This window comes from Primulina tabacum, chromosome 2 (assembly GCF_025594145.1).
Source record: "Primulina tabacum isolate GXHZ01 chromosome 2, ASM2559414v2, whole genome shotgun sequence".
NCBI lineage: Eukaryota > Viridiplantae > Streptophyta > Magnoliopsida > Lamiales > Gesneriaceae > Primulina > Primulina tabacum.
Window position 1 is genome coordinate 1,166,404 of NC_134551.1, and position 20,281 is coordinate 1,186,684.

Consider the following 20,281-nt stretch of genomic DNA (forward strand, 5'->3'; position numbering starts at 1 on the left):
TCGAGTTGTTGAAGTATCAGACATGTTAGAAAAAAAAACTCAATATCGAAGCTTTCGGGGTCGAACAGGAAAAAACAGAAAAGAGCCTGTTTCTGGTTATTTGAGGTTCTTGATTGTTCTCCATTAGTATAATGAATTAGTGAAGTTGTGTTGGCCGCACTACTGCCACTTGGTAAACGTGATTGAAACCAGAAACTATGTTTCAACAAACGAGATTCACTGAAGTTTTACGAGATCTGATTGTTTCAATTTTCAAACCATGAGTTTGGATGCATATTGGGCATCAGAAGTACAACAGTTAGTCCAGTATCTTTCTGGAATGTTTTCAATGTTTATCTCCTGCTACATGATTTTGTATGTTTGTGTTTTACTGCGTTGAATGTGTTCCAGTATAGAACATTTAGAATGAGATTCGTGCACAATGCAATGTTGTGCACTTGTATGTGGCACGGTAATTGAAACATATGGACGGGTTGAAAACAAATACACCAAGATTCAAGGTTTTCGAATTATGTGGCAATTGACGGTGTTGAAATGGCGAAAACAGGTATAACCTTCTCAAGGTTGTGTTGTGTTTAGGTAATGCAATCAACATTTAGCAAAAAACAATGACAATTCTTTCAAGCTTAATCGTGTTGCTCAATAAATGAGTATCCAAGTCAGTGAGTTTTGTTTTGTTCTAGATAGGGAGTCAATTGAAACTTGTTATTGATGAATATGTTATGGTTGATGGTCGAAGTCTTGAGGAGATGGTATAGGCAGGCAATCCATGGCCATTATTAGTTTTTTGTCTTGTATTTTTGGTTAGCTTTATGTTTTAGCAGCTGGCTCACTGGATTATATGGTGCAAAGAGACTGCATTCTCTCAAATTTCTTGAAATTCAATGAAATACATCTAACATTAGCATTTGGAACTACGCCTTCGAAGCCCCAGTATGCCTCCTTTTCTTCCCAGTGCCAATGAACATTTGTATGGTTGTAATCCGCGGCAATAGACCATGCCTGTAGGTTGCATGTGTGTGTGATGGTTCTGTTGTATGCAACGACGACCACCCTTACTTCTTGGCTTCTTGCCCCTGTTACGCATCCAATGGTTGGAAACAATATTGATGAATCGTTTTATACAATGAGAATGGATGTGAAATAGTTCATCCCAAAATTTCATCAATGTCGCTTAACTAACCATTAGATTCAAGGCATGATGAGATAATTCGAGCTTATCATTAACAAGAACATCGCACCACATGCTTGATATTCACCTTTTGAGCCTATGGTTCAAATTATGATTGAGCCGAAACCGGGGAGACCGAAACCATCAAGAACCTAAGCCGCTAAAGCCAAACCGTAACGATTAAAAAACCGGAATCAAACATGTTAGAATCTTCTCCTATTGTTTCCTGAAAGTCCCACTCCTATATCGTTTCTTCCTTGGTGGATGTTGTGTTGGCCCATCGAATTTATGATCCTTACGAAAAGGTGGTAGTGGAGCCTTTTTATTTGTTCTTTTTCCTCATCACACGTATGGACTCAATACCTTCATCTATTATTATTTTCTGTTTTTCGACAAAAGATATAAAGTAAAATCTTAGAAAATATAGATTTTAACCACTGGTTTGAAATGGACGAGGAATATGATATAATATTATCCGTATTTAATTCATGAACATGTCTCTTATGATATGGTCTCACGAAGTTTTATCTGTGAGACGAGTCAACTCTATCGATATTCACAATAAAAATTGATACTCTTGGCATAAAAAATAATATTTTTTCACGGATGACATAAATAAGATATTTGTCTCACAAAATACGACATGTGAGATTGTTTCACACAAGTTTTTATCTTAATTCATTTTTTCGATATTCTCTTTCTTACTTCTAGTTATCGGCATCTTTGTTCAAAAGTTAATGGCCACCATTAGAGATCTATAATTTCTAATGTATTAATTATTTATATATCGATTGGATTTAGAATAATAACATGATATATAGAGGTCTTTGGAAACTGAAACAACTCGAATCTAATTTTAAAATCGAATCAAACCGTATCGTTGGAATCCGTTTTAGACAATCACGGTTTGAATCGATTTTAAAATCAACTAAACCCTAAAAAATGCTTTGGCTTAAGTTTTGGATACAAATGAAGCAAACTAAACAAAAATCGTTAATAATTTTTGTTAATTTTTCTTAGATATGTTTATATTTTATTTGATTTTAAATTTGTATTATATTATTAATGAGCTTTATACCTTCTAATAACATTCCAAATTTATTTATTTTTTCAATTTTAGCACACATAAGTATTACAATCCTAAAAGAAGTTTTTTTATATAGGTTACAAAATTATACTTAAGCATTTTAATATAAGAATTTTATTTATAATAATTTTATTTCGCCATCAAACAAAATATTTACTCAACTTTTATTAATGGTCAACTGTTATTTTTTCCAAATGAATAGATTTAATACACCAATTCTTTATGAAATTTAAAGCTTAAAATTAGTCATTCAAATCAAATCAAATCAAAATTCATGGTTTAGGATAGTCGTAAAAATTTAATGGTTTGATAAACCAATAATATATGATTTAGTTCGCTTTTTATCCAAGACTGAATTAAATAATAGTGAAAAATGTCAGCTAGATGTCAAATAATGGCACTATCAGATCCTTGAATTTTATCTAAGATTGTTCATATACTTTGTTTGAAATCTGTTTTACCAGATTTTAACTTAATGAGGCTTGAGGATAATATATGGAAACATCCTCATTCTTTTCAATTCAAATTAGATTTTGATTCAAGCTATGATTCAGAGAATCAAAGTTCAGTATTGTCATAATTAGAAACTCACTTGGACAGTTTGCGGTGCACAAGCTCTCCTTATTCGTGACCCGTGTTGTGTTTTTGTTGCTGAACTCTTGACGTTACATTGTGGGATAAAATTTTGTTTGGCCATTGACATCTCTAATGTTTGTATTTTCTCGGATTCTTCCGAGTCTGTTCGCTTAGCTCTTAATCTAGATGAGGAGCTTGGTCCAGTAGGGGTTCTAGCCTTGGATGTCAATTTTTTGCTTCTGGACACTAGCTTTATTTTCATTAAGCACATGTATCGTTCGGTCAACTTTGTGGCTCATTTTCTAACTAGCAGAACATTAGATGTTTCTCTAGATTTTCTTGTTTAGTTTTTCGGGATCTCTCGGATTGATTTTATTTTATTTTTTTAATGTTTAAAAAAACATGAATTATTCTAATGAAATAAAAATTATAGCCACGTATTCGCGTGCATGTACAAGTCTGTATTTTGGATATCAATTATTTTAAACTATATTAAATTAATATAATAATTTTGCATCTAATAAATGTCCTTTGACGCTAAAAATTGAGACTGCATACCTATAAGCTGACATAATCTTGCGAAATCTTTTTATAATTTGTTTGTCACCTCTGCATGGACAAATGATCCTCTAGGCAACAGTAAATGTAATTAATGAAGCGAGAAAATCTGAAAATGTCACTAATATATATATCTTTTGTTATATATATACACGCACTGTGTGTCGAATTTTTTTTATATAAGTATTTTGTTAAAATTTAAAATTTTGAAAATAAAATTAAAGTTGATTATTTTTAGTAAGATTTTTTGACATAAATTTAATTTTTCAATTGAAATAAGGGCTGAAAAAGAAGAGGGGTATTTTGGGGATTTTAAATATTACATCCAAATACTATTTTGCTTCTATTTGACTCGACTATTATGCATGCACGCGATGCATGTTTACACAAGTGAAATAATTTTAATCGATTTCTGTATATATTTTTTTACTATTAAAGATATCTAAAAATTTAATGATATAATTAAATAAAAATAGATAAACATTTCTATAAATTGTAAAACTTTTGAAAGTAGATAAGATATATTATGTCAATAACATCAAAATTAGTTAGTCCAAAATTTTCGTGTTTATAATATAATATAGACTAAGGCTACATGCTTTATAATAAATAGGATAAATATTATATATATATATGACAAAATAAGAAACATTTTTTTAAAGACTTTTAACAATAAATTATATAATAATTTGGGTCTTTGGAAATTTGAAGTTTGTCTGGGCTGCAATTTATATACGGGCCTTGAATTGGGTAACGATTGGATCAGATTACATGAAATTAAGCAGCCCGATTAAAAAATCTATTTTGTGCGCGGACTCGAGTTAGCTCAATTTATTCTTTATTATTGCGTTGTGTTGGATCTGCATTGAGGACAACACCTCACTACAACTTCAAAATATCATATTTTGTGCTAATATTTTCGAATTGTTTAGACTCTGATCTTGCCTAATTCTGTGCATATGCATAGCAAACGAACCTCAAAAATTGCTCGGGAGTTTTTAGCCAATTGGTTTGGTTCATCCCGAAAGCGGCTTTCCTTTTTTAAACCAATTTGTTTTTCGAAGAATTCGAAAAACAAATTGGAATTTTTTTTTAAAACAGCTCAAATGTTATTGTACGTGGAATATGTTTCAACCTAGCATAACAATCTATATTTTTTGTGTTCTTTGCATAGATTTATATACAATATTGATATAAAAGAGATCATCCAAATATTAATTATATACGAAATAGACATGACGTATTATTTATTACCTACTTAAACGAGCGTATGTATAGGCTACAACCATGGTGCACTGGTTGTTTCAGGCAGCTAAAAAATAAATGCTTCACCTAATGGCTTAAATCTCAACCAGACGCCATATTTATTGCGTAGAATAATTTCCTCCTAGTTAATTTTTTAAGCTCAAATTTTGGGTAGAAAGGGATTGTTCTCGGGTTATTCGATGCTACTCATATGCATGCATGATCAACCATTTGTTCGAAAAGTATATTTTTCTCAAAACATATTTTCTTTATTATATAAATTTAATTAAAATTTATAAACAAATATCATTCTCATTAATGAAGCAAGATGGTAGGTGAAATGGATGGATGATCCGATCCCCACCATGTGTGATGGAAGATGTTGCCTTTGTAGGGTTATAAAGTTAGTTTCTCCTTCTTTTTTCTCCTTTCTTGTTTCAAAAGCTTTGGAAATCTAAGTAGTATATTTGAAATATATAGTAAGAGGTAACGTAATTGTTTCATTTTCGTTCATTTCCATGTTCCTCGTTCAAAAATTGATTTATGGTGGATTTGAAAGCTTTTCTTGAACTTTTTAAATAATATCAAATTTACATATATAATAAAATTGAGGGTGATGTTAATTTGAGCTAGCAATCTTGGAAAGCAACTTTTGAAAGTAAATGACAAAAGACAGAAAATATCAACTTTTAGAAATTTGTTCCTTTTTTTTTTCTTTTTTGCTGTACCGTTTCTTTTAGGTTTAGGTATTTTCATTAGGAAATAGGAATTACTGATTTTAAAGATATCTACTTTGATTTCATGATATACGTAATACTTTTTACAAACTGTAACAATATGGTCTATATATAATAAACTCCATCTCTAATTTTTCTTATTAAATGTTACTCGATACAAATTATAATAACGTTTTGTTCATGATTCTATTGATTCTTTAATTTGTGCACGTATTATTATTTTATAATACATCAAGAAATATATAAAAAAGACTTCTTTTAATAACTTGCAATTTTTTTATGATCCATCCGATATTCGATACAAAAATATTATATTCAAACATTTTTAATCTTTAAAAAACAACCTGTATGATTTATGATAATATCATAGAACGTAATACCCGCAACCAAATTAAATACCTAATAAAAAACGATTTCTCCCCGACCATAAATACATGCCACCCTATGTCTAAACAGTAACACAACTGAATCCAACTTTCCCCACTTTGCTCCCAAATTCTCTCGATGCCAATGCCAAGAAACCTCAATGGCTGCCTCACCACCATCAAGTCCCTCTCGTCCTCCGATCCGTCAGCGTCGGGAATCAATCCCCGCCGTCTATTCTCCACCAATTTCAACTCCCTCTACGACTCCACCGCCGACTCCGACACTGAGTCCACCTCCACACCCGACTTCGCCACCGCCTTCGCCTCCCAACGCTTCTTCTTCTCCTCCCCTGGTCACTCCAACTCCATCATCGACTCCTCCTCCTCCCTCGCCTCCACCTCATTCTCCACTTCTTCGAACCCGCCGGAGAACCCCGCGATCTTCGGCGGAAGCATCGCCGTCCCCACCTACTCGCCGGACCCCTTCATGGACTTCCGGAGATCCATGCAAGAAATGGTGGAGGCGCGTGAGCTCCACGACGTTGATCGAAACTGGGACAACCTGCATGAACTTCTGATGTGCTACCTCTCTTTAAACCCCAAAAGCACGCACAAATTCATCGTCGCTGCTTTCGCCGACCTTCTCGTCAGCCTCCTGAAGGCTCCGCCGCAAAAGGGTCACCGGAGAAAGCATCTTTCCAATGGCAAATGCAAGACTTCACGGCATCAGTAGTAATACTACATGTAACCTTTTCATTTCACAATTTGCTGATCATCAAAATGGTTGGATTCAAGTATAACATTATTTTTATCATATTTTTTCAACACCTTCCGCTTAATTAATAACTAATTTATAAATAATAAATAAACAATATAATATCAAAATTGTAAATGTTGACAGTTCATTATGTGCAGGACGATATTGTGTTTGGCCCCCACTCCATATTTCCATCACCTTATCTTTTCACAATTATACTAACACAACTCATAAATGTTAATATATAAATTTTGATAATTATTTATATTTTATTTTGGTCCCATTTATACATATTTCTCATCTACTTTCTGCTATAAAATCGATGGGACGGGTTGTCTAGAAATTAAATAACCAATAACTCTTAATTAATTTACTGCAAAATCTTTAATTTACTTTGAAAATTCAGGTTGAGCTGACAAGTAAACTAGCCTGATTTGTATTCTGAGTAAAAGCTGCCATTATTGAAAAACCAATATATATATATATATATATATAGCATAATCAATGTTCATTTGCAACGGTTATATTTATATTGATTATATATTAGTGTAGTTTTTCTTAATTATGCCATATATTAAACAATTTTATTATATTTTTTAAAAATGTATGTATACATAAAGTGCGACATAATATTATAAAATATTTTATCATTAGAATACAATATTTCAAATTTTTTTAATTAAATTGGTTGATTAGGAAGCTAGCGAACTGATTCATTTGGCAGAAGCACAACAATTATGCCTAGGGGTGGAAAAAAATACCGAAATATCGAAAAATCGTATCCAAAAAAAATATCGAACTTACCGAAAAAATCGGTATACCGAACATTTCGGTACGGTATCATACCGTACCGAAATTTTCGGTATCGGTATCGGTATGAAATATTTTTTTTTCGGTATTTCGGTATATATCGAAATACCGAAAATAATTTTTTATTATTATTTTTTTTAAATTTAAGTTCGGTATACCGAAAACATTTTCGGTATACCGACAAAATTTTCGGTGTTGATACGGTACCGGTATGAAATTTTTCCATACCGAAAATTCGGTATACCGAATGTGCGGTATACCGAATTTTCGGTATCGGTATTGATATGAAAAAATTCCATACCGATATTTTCGGTACGATATACGGTACCATAGTTCGGAACGATATACCGTACCGTATCCACCCCTAATTATGCCGAAAAGTGAAAAGTTTCCGAATGTACTTTAGTGACAGCCAAAAACGTAAAAATATGGGCTTATAATATTTTTTACGAATACACCAAAAAAATTCCAACATTGCAAAAAAGTTGAAGTTATATCATGCAGCCATTTTGGCATAGACGGAGACAATTAATTGATTAATAATATATATATATATATATATATAAGACATTTAATTTAAAGATTTTCACGTGCTATTATCGAACAAATCATTAAAAATGGTTGGATGACTCGGCTTTGTTCAAGCAAAGGACAAATATTTGGTTAATAAAGACAAACAATTGTCTTAGAACACTCGAATGGGTGTGTAAACAAGAAACTAAAGAAGGGAATCTTGAAATTGTTTTGCCGCTCTTTGAATATTATTTTTAGTACTGAGAATTTGTTGTATAGGCGAGTGGATCACATGGGGGAAATTGTTCAAAGAAAGTAATTAATTGTAAAACTATGTGAATGGTATATTGGTTGACTTGGTTCTCCGACGACAAAATGCTGGTCTGAATGCCTGATGGTGGATTTTTCAATGAAGACAAGAGATTGCAGTGCTTAATCAAGTCAGTAAAAATCACAGAACACACACACACACACATATATATATATATATATATATATATATTATACAATGAAACGATCATGAGTTATTTCGATTCTTAACTTTCATAACTTGAGTTTTATATATGTAAGTCGGAGCTTGAATTCAAATTGTACCTAGACCCGATTTCTATGATGAAAACACAAATAGATGGTATCCTATTTTTTTGATATGGAGGAAAGGGAGGCTCCAAATGTCTCGAGTATGAGTGTCACAAGGGTTACACAAGCTTGTGGCATATCCAATTTTGAATGCTATGAAAAGTCAAATTCCTTGATAAGTTCAAGAAATTGATCTTAAGATTAAAAAGAAAACACACGTTCACTGACAATGGAAAATTATGGTATTTTGAAAGTCATCAAGCTTTACAATATAATAACACACAAAACATTTTTTTAAAAAAACGAATTATAGATTGCTTTTTTGCATACGTTCAACTATGTCATCAAGCATAGATACAACCAATCAAATAGGGTACGTAGTAGATGTCTTAAGCCAACGAGCCTGTTTACTTGCTGTGAATAGTACACTGGTTGTTGGTTTGGATTCTTTGTAAGATACTTCTAATGAAAATGAAGAATTTGATGATTTGTAGGAGAAAGGCAACAATAAAAAGTCCAGTGTATCAAAAAAGACAAGGCCTTGGCAACTAGATAGTGGAGACGGATTCTTTTGTGGTGGTTGATGCCATTTCATGCAAGCTCCTAACGCTCCTGCTGGCTCGATAATTAACGGGTTCCGTGTATTTGTAGTCAACATAGTTCTGGCACAGTTCAATATTGCCCACGTATAACAAACAGAGTGCACACAGGCTCGCTAAGCGACTCGTGCTTTTCGTAAGAAGTGTGGTTTTTGTGAACTCACTCACTTTGTTTCACGATCAGTGTAAACATGGATATTTTGTATGGCCCTTAAGTTTCAACGAAACTAACCTTAAAACCAAAAAATAATGGTCTTGCTCAAAAACTAAAATACTGGAGTCTAGACTCATTTGCCTATTCCAAAGACAATTTGGCAAGATATGAAAATGTACTTTATTTTTTGCCGTCCAAAATTCCGCGTAGGGCTGATATTTTATAATCATCATTAGTTTTTTCCTCATTTGGGTTTTTTCTAATTTGTTCCTTTTGTAAAGTCTATTTTAAAGCTTCCCTGGGCTAACCCTCGTCCAACATATCAACATGTTAAGTAAAATTTTTAGTTCCATTTTGGAGCAAGAATTAGTTAAAAATGTAGTATTAGCAAGGGCACGGTGTTGCGATTCCTTCATCGAATTATTACCAGAATAACTTTCCAAGCTGAAATTTCAATAAAAACAAAAATCCAAGACTTGAAAACCCATACAATGTGTGCGTTTAACATTAAAAAGGAGATTCATCGAGATGAAAACACCAAAAGACTCTTCCAAATATCAAATTATATGAGCACAAAAATTGGAAGCAACTTATTTCTTCTTGCCAGCCTTGGCAGCATCTCCCGCCTTTGTCTGCTCAAATATAGTATAATTGTAAGTTGAACAGCAGAGGGATTTATAATAAGAAAAAAACGGTGGTGATTTCTCCTTGGAGAGAACGTATTTACTATTTAGAGAACATTGCAGTAGAATATTGTATCGCCAGATGCAGACAATATCAAGGATCTTGACAAAAGGAAGAACGTACCTTCTTAACACCACGGATCTTCTTGGCTCTGTTCTTCCTTTCCTTCATTTGCTTCCTCGACTTCTCAACCTTGGTGTCGAGACCATTCTGCATACGTCAGTTCAAGAGGTTTTCAGAAACAAAAAATAAATAAAAAATAGAAGATTTCTATAACTATTATGAATACTAGAAGTTTCTGTATTATGATCCTCTTTCCCGGTCTTAACCACAGAATTGAAACACCAGCAAAAAGACACCAATTAAGTTTCATTAGTGATGAGTTCAAAAGGCAGAAAGAATGCCTGACATTCTTAAAACCAATACGCATGAGTCATGACAGTGCATTTTATCAGCAAACCGCATGAATGAAATGACCATATTGTGTCATTCAATTCGACAAAAGAAAATAATAGTATGATAGTATAGTAGATAAATGAATTACCCTGATGAGCCTGTATTTTGGCTCAAATTTCTTGGCATTTTCGACAGAATCATATATTAAACCAAACCCAGTAGACTTGCCTCCTCCAAAGTGGGTCCTGAATTTGAACACAAAGATGGCATTTGGATCCTTCACCTCATACATCCTCGCCAATTTTTCCTTCAACTCAGCCTTCAATAATAATATCTCATATCAGAACATTCTCAGATGATTGAACCCGAAGGATCTAAGCCGTATCTAACATAGTGTTGAGTTAACAATGATCAAATTGACCTCAGAAAAATATTTATCATCTAATTCTCGACAAATAAAAACAAAAGTTAAGCTGCGTGAACTAAACTGAGATAATTATGGAAAATTTTCCAAAAAATTACGAAGAATACGAGGTTTATACTTGTGCTAGTTCCGAATCAAAACACAATCGAACTGTAATTGAAGAGATGGGCAACAATTGTGCCATTCCAAACTATATCTCCGCAGTCTGGTAGAAGTAAAACCAATGTAGTGTTTCCACTATTGTATTTTTTTTCACATTACGGCAAAAAAGTAACAAACAGATGTCTTCAAACTAAACCCTAGAAGTGAAATGCATCTGGAAGCCGCATAACATAAGGGTAACATAATTAAGCACCAAAAATTGACCATAAAACCACCAATAAATGAAAGGAAACATCAAATGAGGTCATACCTTAGAAACATTAGGCCTTCCTGGATGCAACACATCAATAATCTGCAGAAATTAAATTATATAAACGAAAACGAGTAAAAAAAATTTAATCATATAGAAAGTAAAATAAAAAGAACATACAAATTGCTTCCTGGAAAGCAGACGATTGGTCATGAACTTCCGTGTTCTGATCGTCACTGCCTTGTCCGCCATTTCCTGCACACAACACAAAAACAGCGAATCTATGAATTTTACTGAAAACGTAAACAAAGGGGAAACAAAGGGTGGATATATGTGGTTACCGTGTCGTTTTATCAGATTCACGCTGCCTTGCTCCGCTGCTCGTCGGAAGCCGAGTGGTGAAGTCCGCTGTGGAGGCGCTTCAATTTTCTTGAAAGGGAACTAAGTTATTAGGGTTTTGACTTAAGGATTTAGCGTTGAAGTTAGATCCAATAATTGTGCAAAGTAGGCCCATTTCTTGTACATCACGACTCATGAGTATAGAATGAGATCTTAAATTCATGACTCAAAACAATTTTCGAAAACTGGTCAAAAATTTGGATGGATGTGGAATTTGTTGAGATATTATGAACGTGTTTACTTGGACAGGTCTATGAACTAAAATGTTTTTTTTTTTTTTTTTTAAGTTTATTGTTCGACTACAAAATCTGTTCAAAAAAATGCTTGATGTTTTTTAGAAGTCAAAATTTCTGATTTCTGGGCTTCTATTTAAAATAAAAATAGAAGCGTTTTTAACATTTATATAAAAGTCAAAACTGCATCTGCTTTTATTAATAAAATCACTTTATAAAATTATATCATTTTTGTTGTGGATTATTGATAAATCAATTAGATATATCTTGGATATTATAATTAAAGAATCAATATTTGAGAGTACTATTTTACGCACGCTGGTTGTGCAGCTACGAAAAGGAATTATTTCTTTCAATTAATGACGAAGTGACCTCAAGAAAACTGGTGTATGTAATATAAATGGTGCATACATTCTACTAGATCAACTAAATAATTTTTATATATGATTCATCGTCAAAATATATAAACATAACCATTATCCTTGAACCCAGACCCTCACCGTTCTATCATTATCAAGCCCAGCAGAAATAATCATATTCTCCAAGGGATGGCACGATACAGATATTACTGTATCAGTGTGGCCTTCGAGTTTCTGAACCATATTTTTACCCTGCAAATCCCATAGGTATACACAGCGATCCTCCGACCCGCTGACTATATACTTTTCGCCTGTCACTGAAAAGGTCGGCATCAAGCAATATACTCTGTTAGTATGACCTGTGTATATCTTCAAGAACTTTCCAGCTGAGTAGTTCCACAGCTTCTACAATCACACAAGTAAAACAACACGATGTATCAGAATTCTTGAAAATCATGATCAAGCAACCTGGGAATTGTTTCCAAAAATCCTATTCGAGGCAGATTTCAATATGTTGAGCAAATAATGGAGTGAAAAATAAAATACAATAAAATTGCAACTTACAAGAGTATCATCAAGGGTAGCGACAAGTATAAATTTCCCATTGGGCGAAAACTTTGCAAACGAAACAGCAGGAACCTTATCATCAATCAGAGTCTTTAGCAAAGCTCCAGTTGCTGTATCCCAAATCTTACAGGACCCATCATGGCTTCCCGAAACAATCAAAGATCCATCCCTATTAAAATTCACCGAGGTGACTGGCATCAAGTGCGCCCGAATTACATGCATCGACTTACCAGTTTTAACATCCCAAACCCTGACTGTATCATCAAAGGAGCCAGAGGCAATAAGATTCGACTGCGGGTTGAAGCTCACACTGAAAACAAAGCCGGAGTGGCCCTTGAGAGTTTTCACGCAATCAGCGGTGCGTGCCTCCCAAATGCGGAGAGTGCGGTCATCGGAGGCAGAGCAAATGTACGTGGAGTCGGAGGACCAGGATAGGTCATTGATGCCTTCAGAGTGGCCGATTAATTGGGATATTTGGGTTAGTGTTTCGGCCGAATAGATGACAAGTGTTTTATCCAAGGAGCCAGAGGCAAAGAGCTTGCCATTGTTGGAGAATCTCACGCACGAGACTGCACGAGTGTGGTTAGTGAGGATTTTTTTCAGCCGATACGGACGGTGCGGAGGTGGTGCGAGGTGGTTGGACATGGCCGTTGGAAAAGAGAAGAAACCAGCGGTGCACACGAATCAGAACACCTGGAACATTTGTGTATTATAGACTGTATCGGTGTGTTCACAAATTCATGAAAGCATCCTATTACAAATGAATGTGATACGATTGTTTGAAAGAAACCAACTCCCAGGTTTTTGAGGTCAGAGAATAATCAACAACGATTTCATTTTTCAACAATCCCCTCACAGATTAACAAAGAGCAAAAGCAAAACGTTGTAGATTGAACAAAAACCCTATCTTGAATTGACTATGTATCTCTGTCCTTCAAAATTAATAACCGAAACTCCGCCGACAAATTTTTTTTTTTATTCACAGGATTTGAAACCACCCCAACACTCAAATTTCATTAATAATTTCTCCCAGCACATAGATCTGCAAACTTAAATTTTTACACTAAACTACCAATTCAGATTCTTCAAAATTGCAAAAGTCAGCCAACAATTAATCATCAACAATAGCAAGATGATAATAAAATTACAAACAAGAAAGCGGGAGATTGAGAATAAACACTTACGAAGATGAGAGGAGATTGAGATTCTCGCCGCTCAGGGCAATCGGGAATGCCAAAAAGGGGAAATTTAAGAATTTGGAGTGAATCCGCAGATAATTTTGAAGAGACGATCGGGCAGTCTAGGTTAGACCCGATTTATCTAGGTTATGGTTAAGCCGGGTAAACATAAAGCCCATTTAGTAAATTTATATTTACATACTTTTAGAAATTATTCAAAAAATTTTTTATTAATAAATCATTTTTTTGGAAAAATATGTATATATACAACACATAAATCGTGCATAATATTTATGTTTATACTATTTATTAATGTTACACGCTATTTACTAACTTTGGTACGATGATAAATTTTTTAAAAATAATTTCCAAAACACCTTCTAACCATCCCCCAACATATACAACATTTTTCTTTACATTTTATTCTTTTTCCTTCCATTTCAATTTCATAAATTATTAATTTTTCATTTTAAAGTTAAAAAAAATACTTCATTTTTTTTAAATTTTTTTACAAAATACAAACATTGTGTTTGCTACTATCCACTGATATTTATTATATACATGCATCCCTTATATAGTATAATGCTAGTAATATATTATATTTACTGTTTTATCTTTATTTCTTTACTATTTTATAAATAAAAGTTGATCACTTTATGAAAAGTGCTTTGGTAAGTCTGTCACACCAAAACTTTCTTCCAAATCCGCCCCAAAATCATCGCAGACTTATTGGTAAATTTGACCTCTCAACTTCTCCTTTTTTTTTCTCATTTGCATCACGTTTGTTCTCCTCCCTTCAGGTTATTGTGTTTCAATAAATTTCAGGAACGGTTATTTTGCAAGACTAGAAAAGCATTTTGAGGATAAATTCGATGGTTTGTGAAGAAAACTTCTTTTTTTGTTTACGTTTTCTTCTTTACCTTCTTATGATTTCATATATTCTATTTCATCTATACATAATTTTCTTATACATCAGCTAATCAATAATTTCACTGTTGGCAGGACACATGAGAAAAGCTAACGATGAAATGGTTACTGTTAAGGAATAATGCTCGACAGATATGAGTTTATATGATAACAGTAGTGTCAGATTATGAATTTGTGTTTTATCAGAATTGAGTGTTGTATTAAATGTTACAACTTTTAAGACAACATGCAGCGAGATATTAGAATTTGTAACACAAATTTACTTTAAAATAACTAAATGAACACGATGAAATTTGCACAAGTATAAATACTTGTGTGGTGCCTCAGGACAAAAATTAATCACTAAAAAACCAATAAGTTTACATGAAAATTCTATCAATAGTGATTATGACTAAAATCAATTTTCTCAACACGTTGAGAAAATAAATGATTTCTAAAACAAAATAATCAAAATAAAACTTATTCAAGAAAGCAACAAAAACGTGATGCCAAAACAGAAGCAACAAAAACAATCTTCAGGCAACTTTGTCATGAATGTTGTTTGTAAATGTCTCCAACATTCAAAACAACACGATGTATTTGCACTCCTTCGATCAGCAGCGACGTTGTGAATAATTTTCTCTGAAAAACTCGATGACTTCTGCCGAAGAGTGAAAAGCTAGAATAATCGAAGCGCCGCCTCCTTTGTTTTATTCTTTCTTATTTATCAACAATTTTTTCTCTCTTAAGAGAATCTATAAGATTAGGAAATCAAGAGTTTATTAGTGCCAACTTCCTTTTAAAAATCAATATCAAAATCTTTTTCGTATACAATATCTAGAAATGTAAAACCATATTTAACTTATTCAAAATTATATAAAGAAAAATCAATCTTGAAAAATAAATTTAATTAGGAAATTATATTTCCTTTCAATAGGACTAGGTATCGTCACCTCAATTCTTGAGGTGTTTGCCCAAGTTTGCAGCTAATTGTTTAGCATAGTAAATATTTTTAGTATTATTGATATGTGAGATAGATACGAAACACCCAATATGATTTCATACACACATAAAAGAGATTCCCCAACAAGAACAATTTTTGTGCCAAAAACTATCACCAAGAACAATACAGTTTTGCCTACCTATCAATCACATATAATCAGCACTTCCTGTTCCCTGACGATGAAAAATAACATGAATATTTTCTATGGTTGTGTAAAGATGATCTTCAAAAGAAAAAGATACAAAAACACAAAAGAGAAGGTTATTTAAGTTGAAAACATCTCTCTTTCTAGCGTCTCTGAAATTCAGAGCAAAGGCCAACTATTTCTCAACAATCCAAAAACACCACAACTTTATAAGTTTTCAAGAATCATAAAATTTCTGCATCTAAATGCGAAGAGTATCACAATATACTTCAATAATTAAAATCCCATTTGAAATCCAGCTTGACGGTCAATTCTGATCCTGTCATAGAACTTTAATTCAACTCACAATCACGAAAAAATTATGCTAGTTCATCAAGTTTCAATATCTTTTCTTTGGAAAAATATCAACATGTAACACAAAAATCAGAGGAGCTGATAAAGTAGCAAAGCTTTCAGGTTAATAGTTGAAACCACGCCACAAATAACTAAACAGTCAATCCCAACGCCACAATCTCAAATCACCAAAAAAATTCAAAAAAAATAAAAAACACAATACAGATAAAAGATACAATTGCACAATTTCCTCCAATTCGCCAAACTATAAGCACACAAATCAACCAATCATCAACAAAAAAGCGGATAAAAATACACAAATGAGCAGTCAAACGATTAAAAATGAAACAATTGGAACAAATATCAAATTACGGTGAGGGTTTCTTTCATGGTAATCGGAGCCTTAGCGGCCGCCATGACGAGCGAGTACTCAGAGCTTCGAGATCGGAGATCCAGATCTGGAAAATGATGGGGGAATCGAGAGCCAAAGCCGACAGTAGATTGGCCATTACATTTAGTCACTGCTCCGTCAATCCAAGAGAAGAGAACACCCCGAGACAAAAGCACGAAGAGGGCAAATCCGATGATGAAGAAAATTGGAAAACAACATAACAAAAACAAGATGAAAATAACAAACACAGTATGAGGCAAGTTATATCCATAATAGAAATCCAAAAATAAGTGAATGAAGTCATGAAAGAAATTAGAATAATAGGATAGACTCCTTAGTTCACATTCCTTGTTCTTTGCTGTGGATATATTGATCTACACTTTATAATATGTTATTTTTGGATTTTAGCTAATTTTTATATAAAATTACGAACAATTATGTTGAAAATATTTGTGAGTAATTTCTTATACTTTCAAATTATATAGTTTGGATGATGTGTGATTTTTTTAAGAAAAATAATGTCAACTATATCAAACATATTTGTAATTTCCATGAATTTCTGAAAGTGGATTAGATGTGAGTTATGAAGTATAAATTTACCAATGGTTTTTATGATATTTTTTATTATATGAAAAAATATTGTTTTGTGAGTTGACATGAGTATTTTTGTAAAATTCAATTGGTGACTTGGTTTCATAGAACTGGACCACTAAAAGTCTCACACTTGATATATATAACATAAATGATAAAATAATTAAATGAATAAAAATAAAAAGATGTGGGGCACATAAAGTGAATTTATGGCCGTAATGAGATCAACATAGCAGAGAAACATAGATGTGATTACATTTAATGACTACATATCTAATGAGCAGGAAAGGGCTGAAAACATTAAAACATAATAAGTAAATATGCCACCTGTTTGGAATGTCCATGAACCAGAGCTATAGTCCAGATGGTATTCTTGCATCTTAATCGAATCGCTTGTGTTAGAAAAGCATTCCAAACAAACATGTTTCATATGACATCCCTTCTTCTCCTGTTGATGAAACATTTTTCTGTAAACTTTGCAGGATATGTATAGATATAGAAAAAATCTTTTGTCAAATCGACACTGGATAAAAGCTTTTCGTACTTGCAGACAATGAGACAAATTTTAGCTATGAATAATGTATAGATATTGCCTTTAAATCAATCGGTAATAGACATGCACCTAGTGGTATTTTTTCATGGATAATTTATGAAATCCTTCGTATATTTTCCCCAACAAACCATAGGCAAAGAGACTAAGCGACGAAAACTTTGTCCATGGAGAGGTGAAATGTGTGATTTGCTCCAATATATATTGAAGACAGTTGATACTAAACAGATCATTCTTGTCCAAAATTGAACTAAACAACATGCACAAATTGATATTTTGGTTAATTAAGATTAATCGATCTTCTCCCAAGATCATATAAATAAATAAAATTCAAATCTCAATCTAAGAAACCCCACTTGGCATAAGAAGAAGAAAGTTAACGATGGATGTTCGTGTGATGATAACCACACTAAAAGGGATCATGTGTCCGATGACATGAGACTGGTAAATAAAATCATACACTGTTCCAATACTACTATGGCAAAAATTCCTATATAATGCATTAGTGTGTGATGGAAGTAAATAGATAAGTCACCGCAACTCCGTTTTTGAATGAGCAACATCAGTTCGAACTTAAACATGTGGAATGGTAATTATTTGGCTCTCATCTATACTATATATAGCATGGCCACAGATACATCCAATCTGTCGACGCTTTGTCACCAGTATTGGATAATATAATTCCAAGAATTTAATGCAGCCTTAAACCACCAAAAAGGATGAAACCACAATGAAAAGATTATACAAGGGCACAAAGCAACCATTCTATTCTAACATCATAAATACATTTGATAAAACTGAACTTCTATGAGAGCTTTATTATCTTGACTTACCAACAATGCCATATACCTTGGCAAAAATTTAACGCTCCAGTGGCACGATTTTCCTCAGCAATTCTTTGCAGCAAGCTCTTGACTTCTTGAGGAGGATAAACCACCAGGTCTTCACTAATATAATATTCAAATTCGAGGGCTCCATTATGTCAATCTTTAGCACCCTAAAAAATCTCTTGTTCCTACCACTTCCAATCAAATAAAACCCTGAAAATAATTGAAGGAAACATCAGACCGCATTAAAAATATGCATTAAAAGCTACCATTAGCCGAATATATTGTTTTTTATGTTCATATATTCCAATACCTCTGATCGGAAGAGGGGCCATATCCCGTATGACATAAAACTTTGTCAATTGCATCTTAAAAGTTTAAATAAAACTATCAAACGAAATGGAGCTCTAAAATTCAAATTTTCAAATCATACTCACACAAAATTTGAATGAGATTATTTTCAATTCTAAGGCTTCAACTATTTGTATCCAAGTACAATGTGAGTTCACCTCGAAGATCGTATAGAGCACTTCCTTAGCAATGCAATTAGAAATGAGCAAGTCAATGCAACAAAATAGAGCGGTAAAATTCTCAGTCACCCAAATTTCAATCAAATCAATCTTATTAAATATTGATTGAAAAAAAAGAGAAAATTAAAACCGATAAACTATACACCCATGATATATACCAAAAAATTAATGGCAAAATTATGCACTGTCAAATGTCAAGCAGAACAATTCTAGTACACCATTCAATTTCTTAAGAAAAATAAACGAACAACAGCGGAAACAAAAAGAAAAAGAAAACTTCTGAATAGAATCTCAGCCATTACTTTCATAACAAAAAGAAACCTCAGCGGTCAAATTCGCTAGCTTCAACTTCTACCATGGAGAAGCTGATCGGTACGAACAAAAAAAGCAAAAACTGACCACGAATCCACTATACACATGCTATTAGCGGAAAAAGAATTCTCCTTTACCTAAAAATTACCGCGCGAGTTCCGTACAGTCGGAATTTCTCCAGAGAGTACGAGTTCGGATCGGGCGTGCTTGCCGGATCATTGCGCTGACGAATTTTCATAGAATTAGGTATGGGTTGCGGCTTAAGATTCACGGAATTTGATTTCACTGTCTTGAGTCTAGCCATTTTGAACTTATCCAAGAGAAAATGAGCTTCCCACTGATAACTTGCTGAATTAAAATAAAATTGGGGAATTACAACAGGTCCTTCGTTTAGACCTTGTGCATTTACAACTTTCCTTCTTTCCGCCATTTTGCCGCAAACAGGTAGGGTTGAAAAAGAAGGAAGATGTGGAGAGAATCGATTGCAATAACCTCAACAGAGCCCTCCTCTTTGACAGCACAAACTCTTTATTTTGTTGGACAAAGAAATGTAGGACGCGTGTTTTTTTTTTTACCGGAAACTGTACATAAACTGGCCCATCAAAATTTATGAAAGCATTGTTGGACAGAGAAATGTAGGACGCGTGCTCTTGCTTTTGACCGGGAACTGTACAGATACTGGCCAAATACAAATTATTGAGGCTTTCATATAAGCAGATATGTAGTTTGTCGTTTCCGTCTCATTTGTTGTTTATTTAATGAATACTTCTACGTGATTTCCCAAATTATGAAGTATAAACACACACAATAAATAACTTCAAATATTTCAAAATTAAAATTTTAATGTATATATCCGAAGTTTAATATCCGCACGTGTAGCATGTGTCTGACTGCTAGTGATGTTAGAATGGACAAGAAATGGAGCGATCGTCATTGAGATTCAAACAAAA

At 33.2% G+C, this 20,281-nt stretch overlaps 3 protein-coding genes and 1 long non-coding RNA gene across 6 annotated transcripts; 1 reads left to right on the forward strand and 3 right to left on the reverse strand.

Annotated features, from left to right (window-relative positions):
• The first annotated feature begins 5,744 nt into the window (after nt 1–5,744).
• On the forward strand, nt 5,745–6,663 carry LOC142537225 (transcription repressor OFP16-like). Its single transcript, XM_075642776.1, has one exon. It carries the CDS (start codon nt 5,879–5,881, stop codon nt 6,470–6,472), a length of 594 nt encoding a protein of 197 aa, XP_075498891.1. The 5' UTR covers nt 5,745–5,878; the 3' UTR covers nt 6,473–6,663.
• Nucleotides 6,664–9,583: 2,920 nt separating this feature from the next.
• On the reverse strand, nt 9,584–11,492 carry LOC142537226 (small ribosomal subunit protein eS24z). Its single transcript, XM_075642777.1, has 6 exons — nt 11,349–11,492; nt 11,188–11,262; nt 11,068–11,109; nt 10,380–10,550; nt 9,959–10,045; nt 9,584–9,783 (listed from the first exon to the last, which is right to left on the reverse strand). The coding sequence occupies exons 2-6, from the start codon at nt 11,257–11,259 to the stop codon at nt 9,742–9,744; spliced, it is 414 nt and encodes a 137-aa protein (XP_075498892.1). The 5' UTR covers nt 11,260–11,262; nt 11,349–11,492; the 3' UTR covers nt 9,584–9,741.
• A 476-nt stretch (nt 11,493–11,968) lies between these two features.
• LOC142522982 (COMPASS-like H3K4 histone methylase component WDR5B) lies at nt 11,969–13,890 on the reverse strand. Its single transcript, XM_075626611.1, has 3 exons — nt 13,750–13,890; nt 12,563–13,258; nt 11,969–12,403 (listed from the first exon to the last, which is right to left on the reverse strand). Exons 2-3 carry the CDS (start codon nt 13,208–13,210, stop codon nt 12,116–12,118), a joined length of 936 nt encoding a protein of 311 aa, XP_075482726.1. The 5' UTR covers nt 13,211–13,258; nt 13,750–13,890; the 3' UTR covers nt 11,969–12,115.
• Nucleotides 13,891–15,728: 1,838 nt separating this feature from the next.
• On the reverse strand, nt 15,729–19,865 carry LOC142522991 (uncharacterized). 3 transcript variants are annotated; one of them, XR_012814564.1, is made up of 3 exons: nt 19,469–19,865; nt 18,512–18,702; nt 15,729–17,560 (listed from the first exon to the last, which is right to left on the reverse strand). It is a non-coding gene; the product is annotated as an uncharacterized LOC142522991 (long non-coding RNA). The 3 variants fall into 3 exon arrangements; XR_012814561.1 differs by having other exon boundaries at nt 18,496–18,702; nt 19,469–19,862; XR_012814563.1 differs by having other exon boundaries at nt 18,496–18,702; nt 19,480–19,857.
• Between the last annotated feature and the right edge of the window lie 416 nt (nt 19,866–20,281).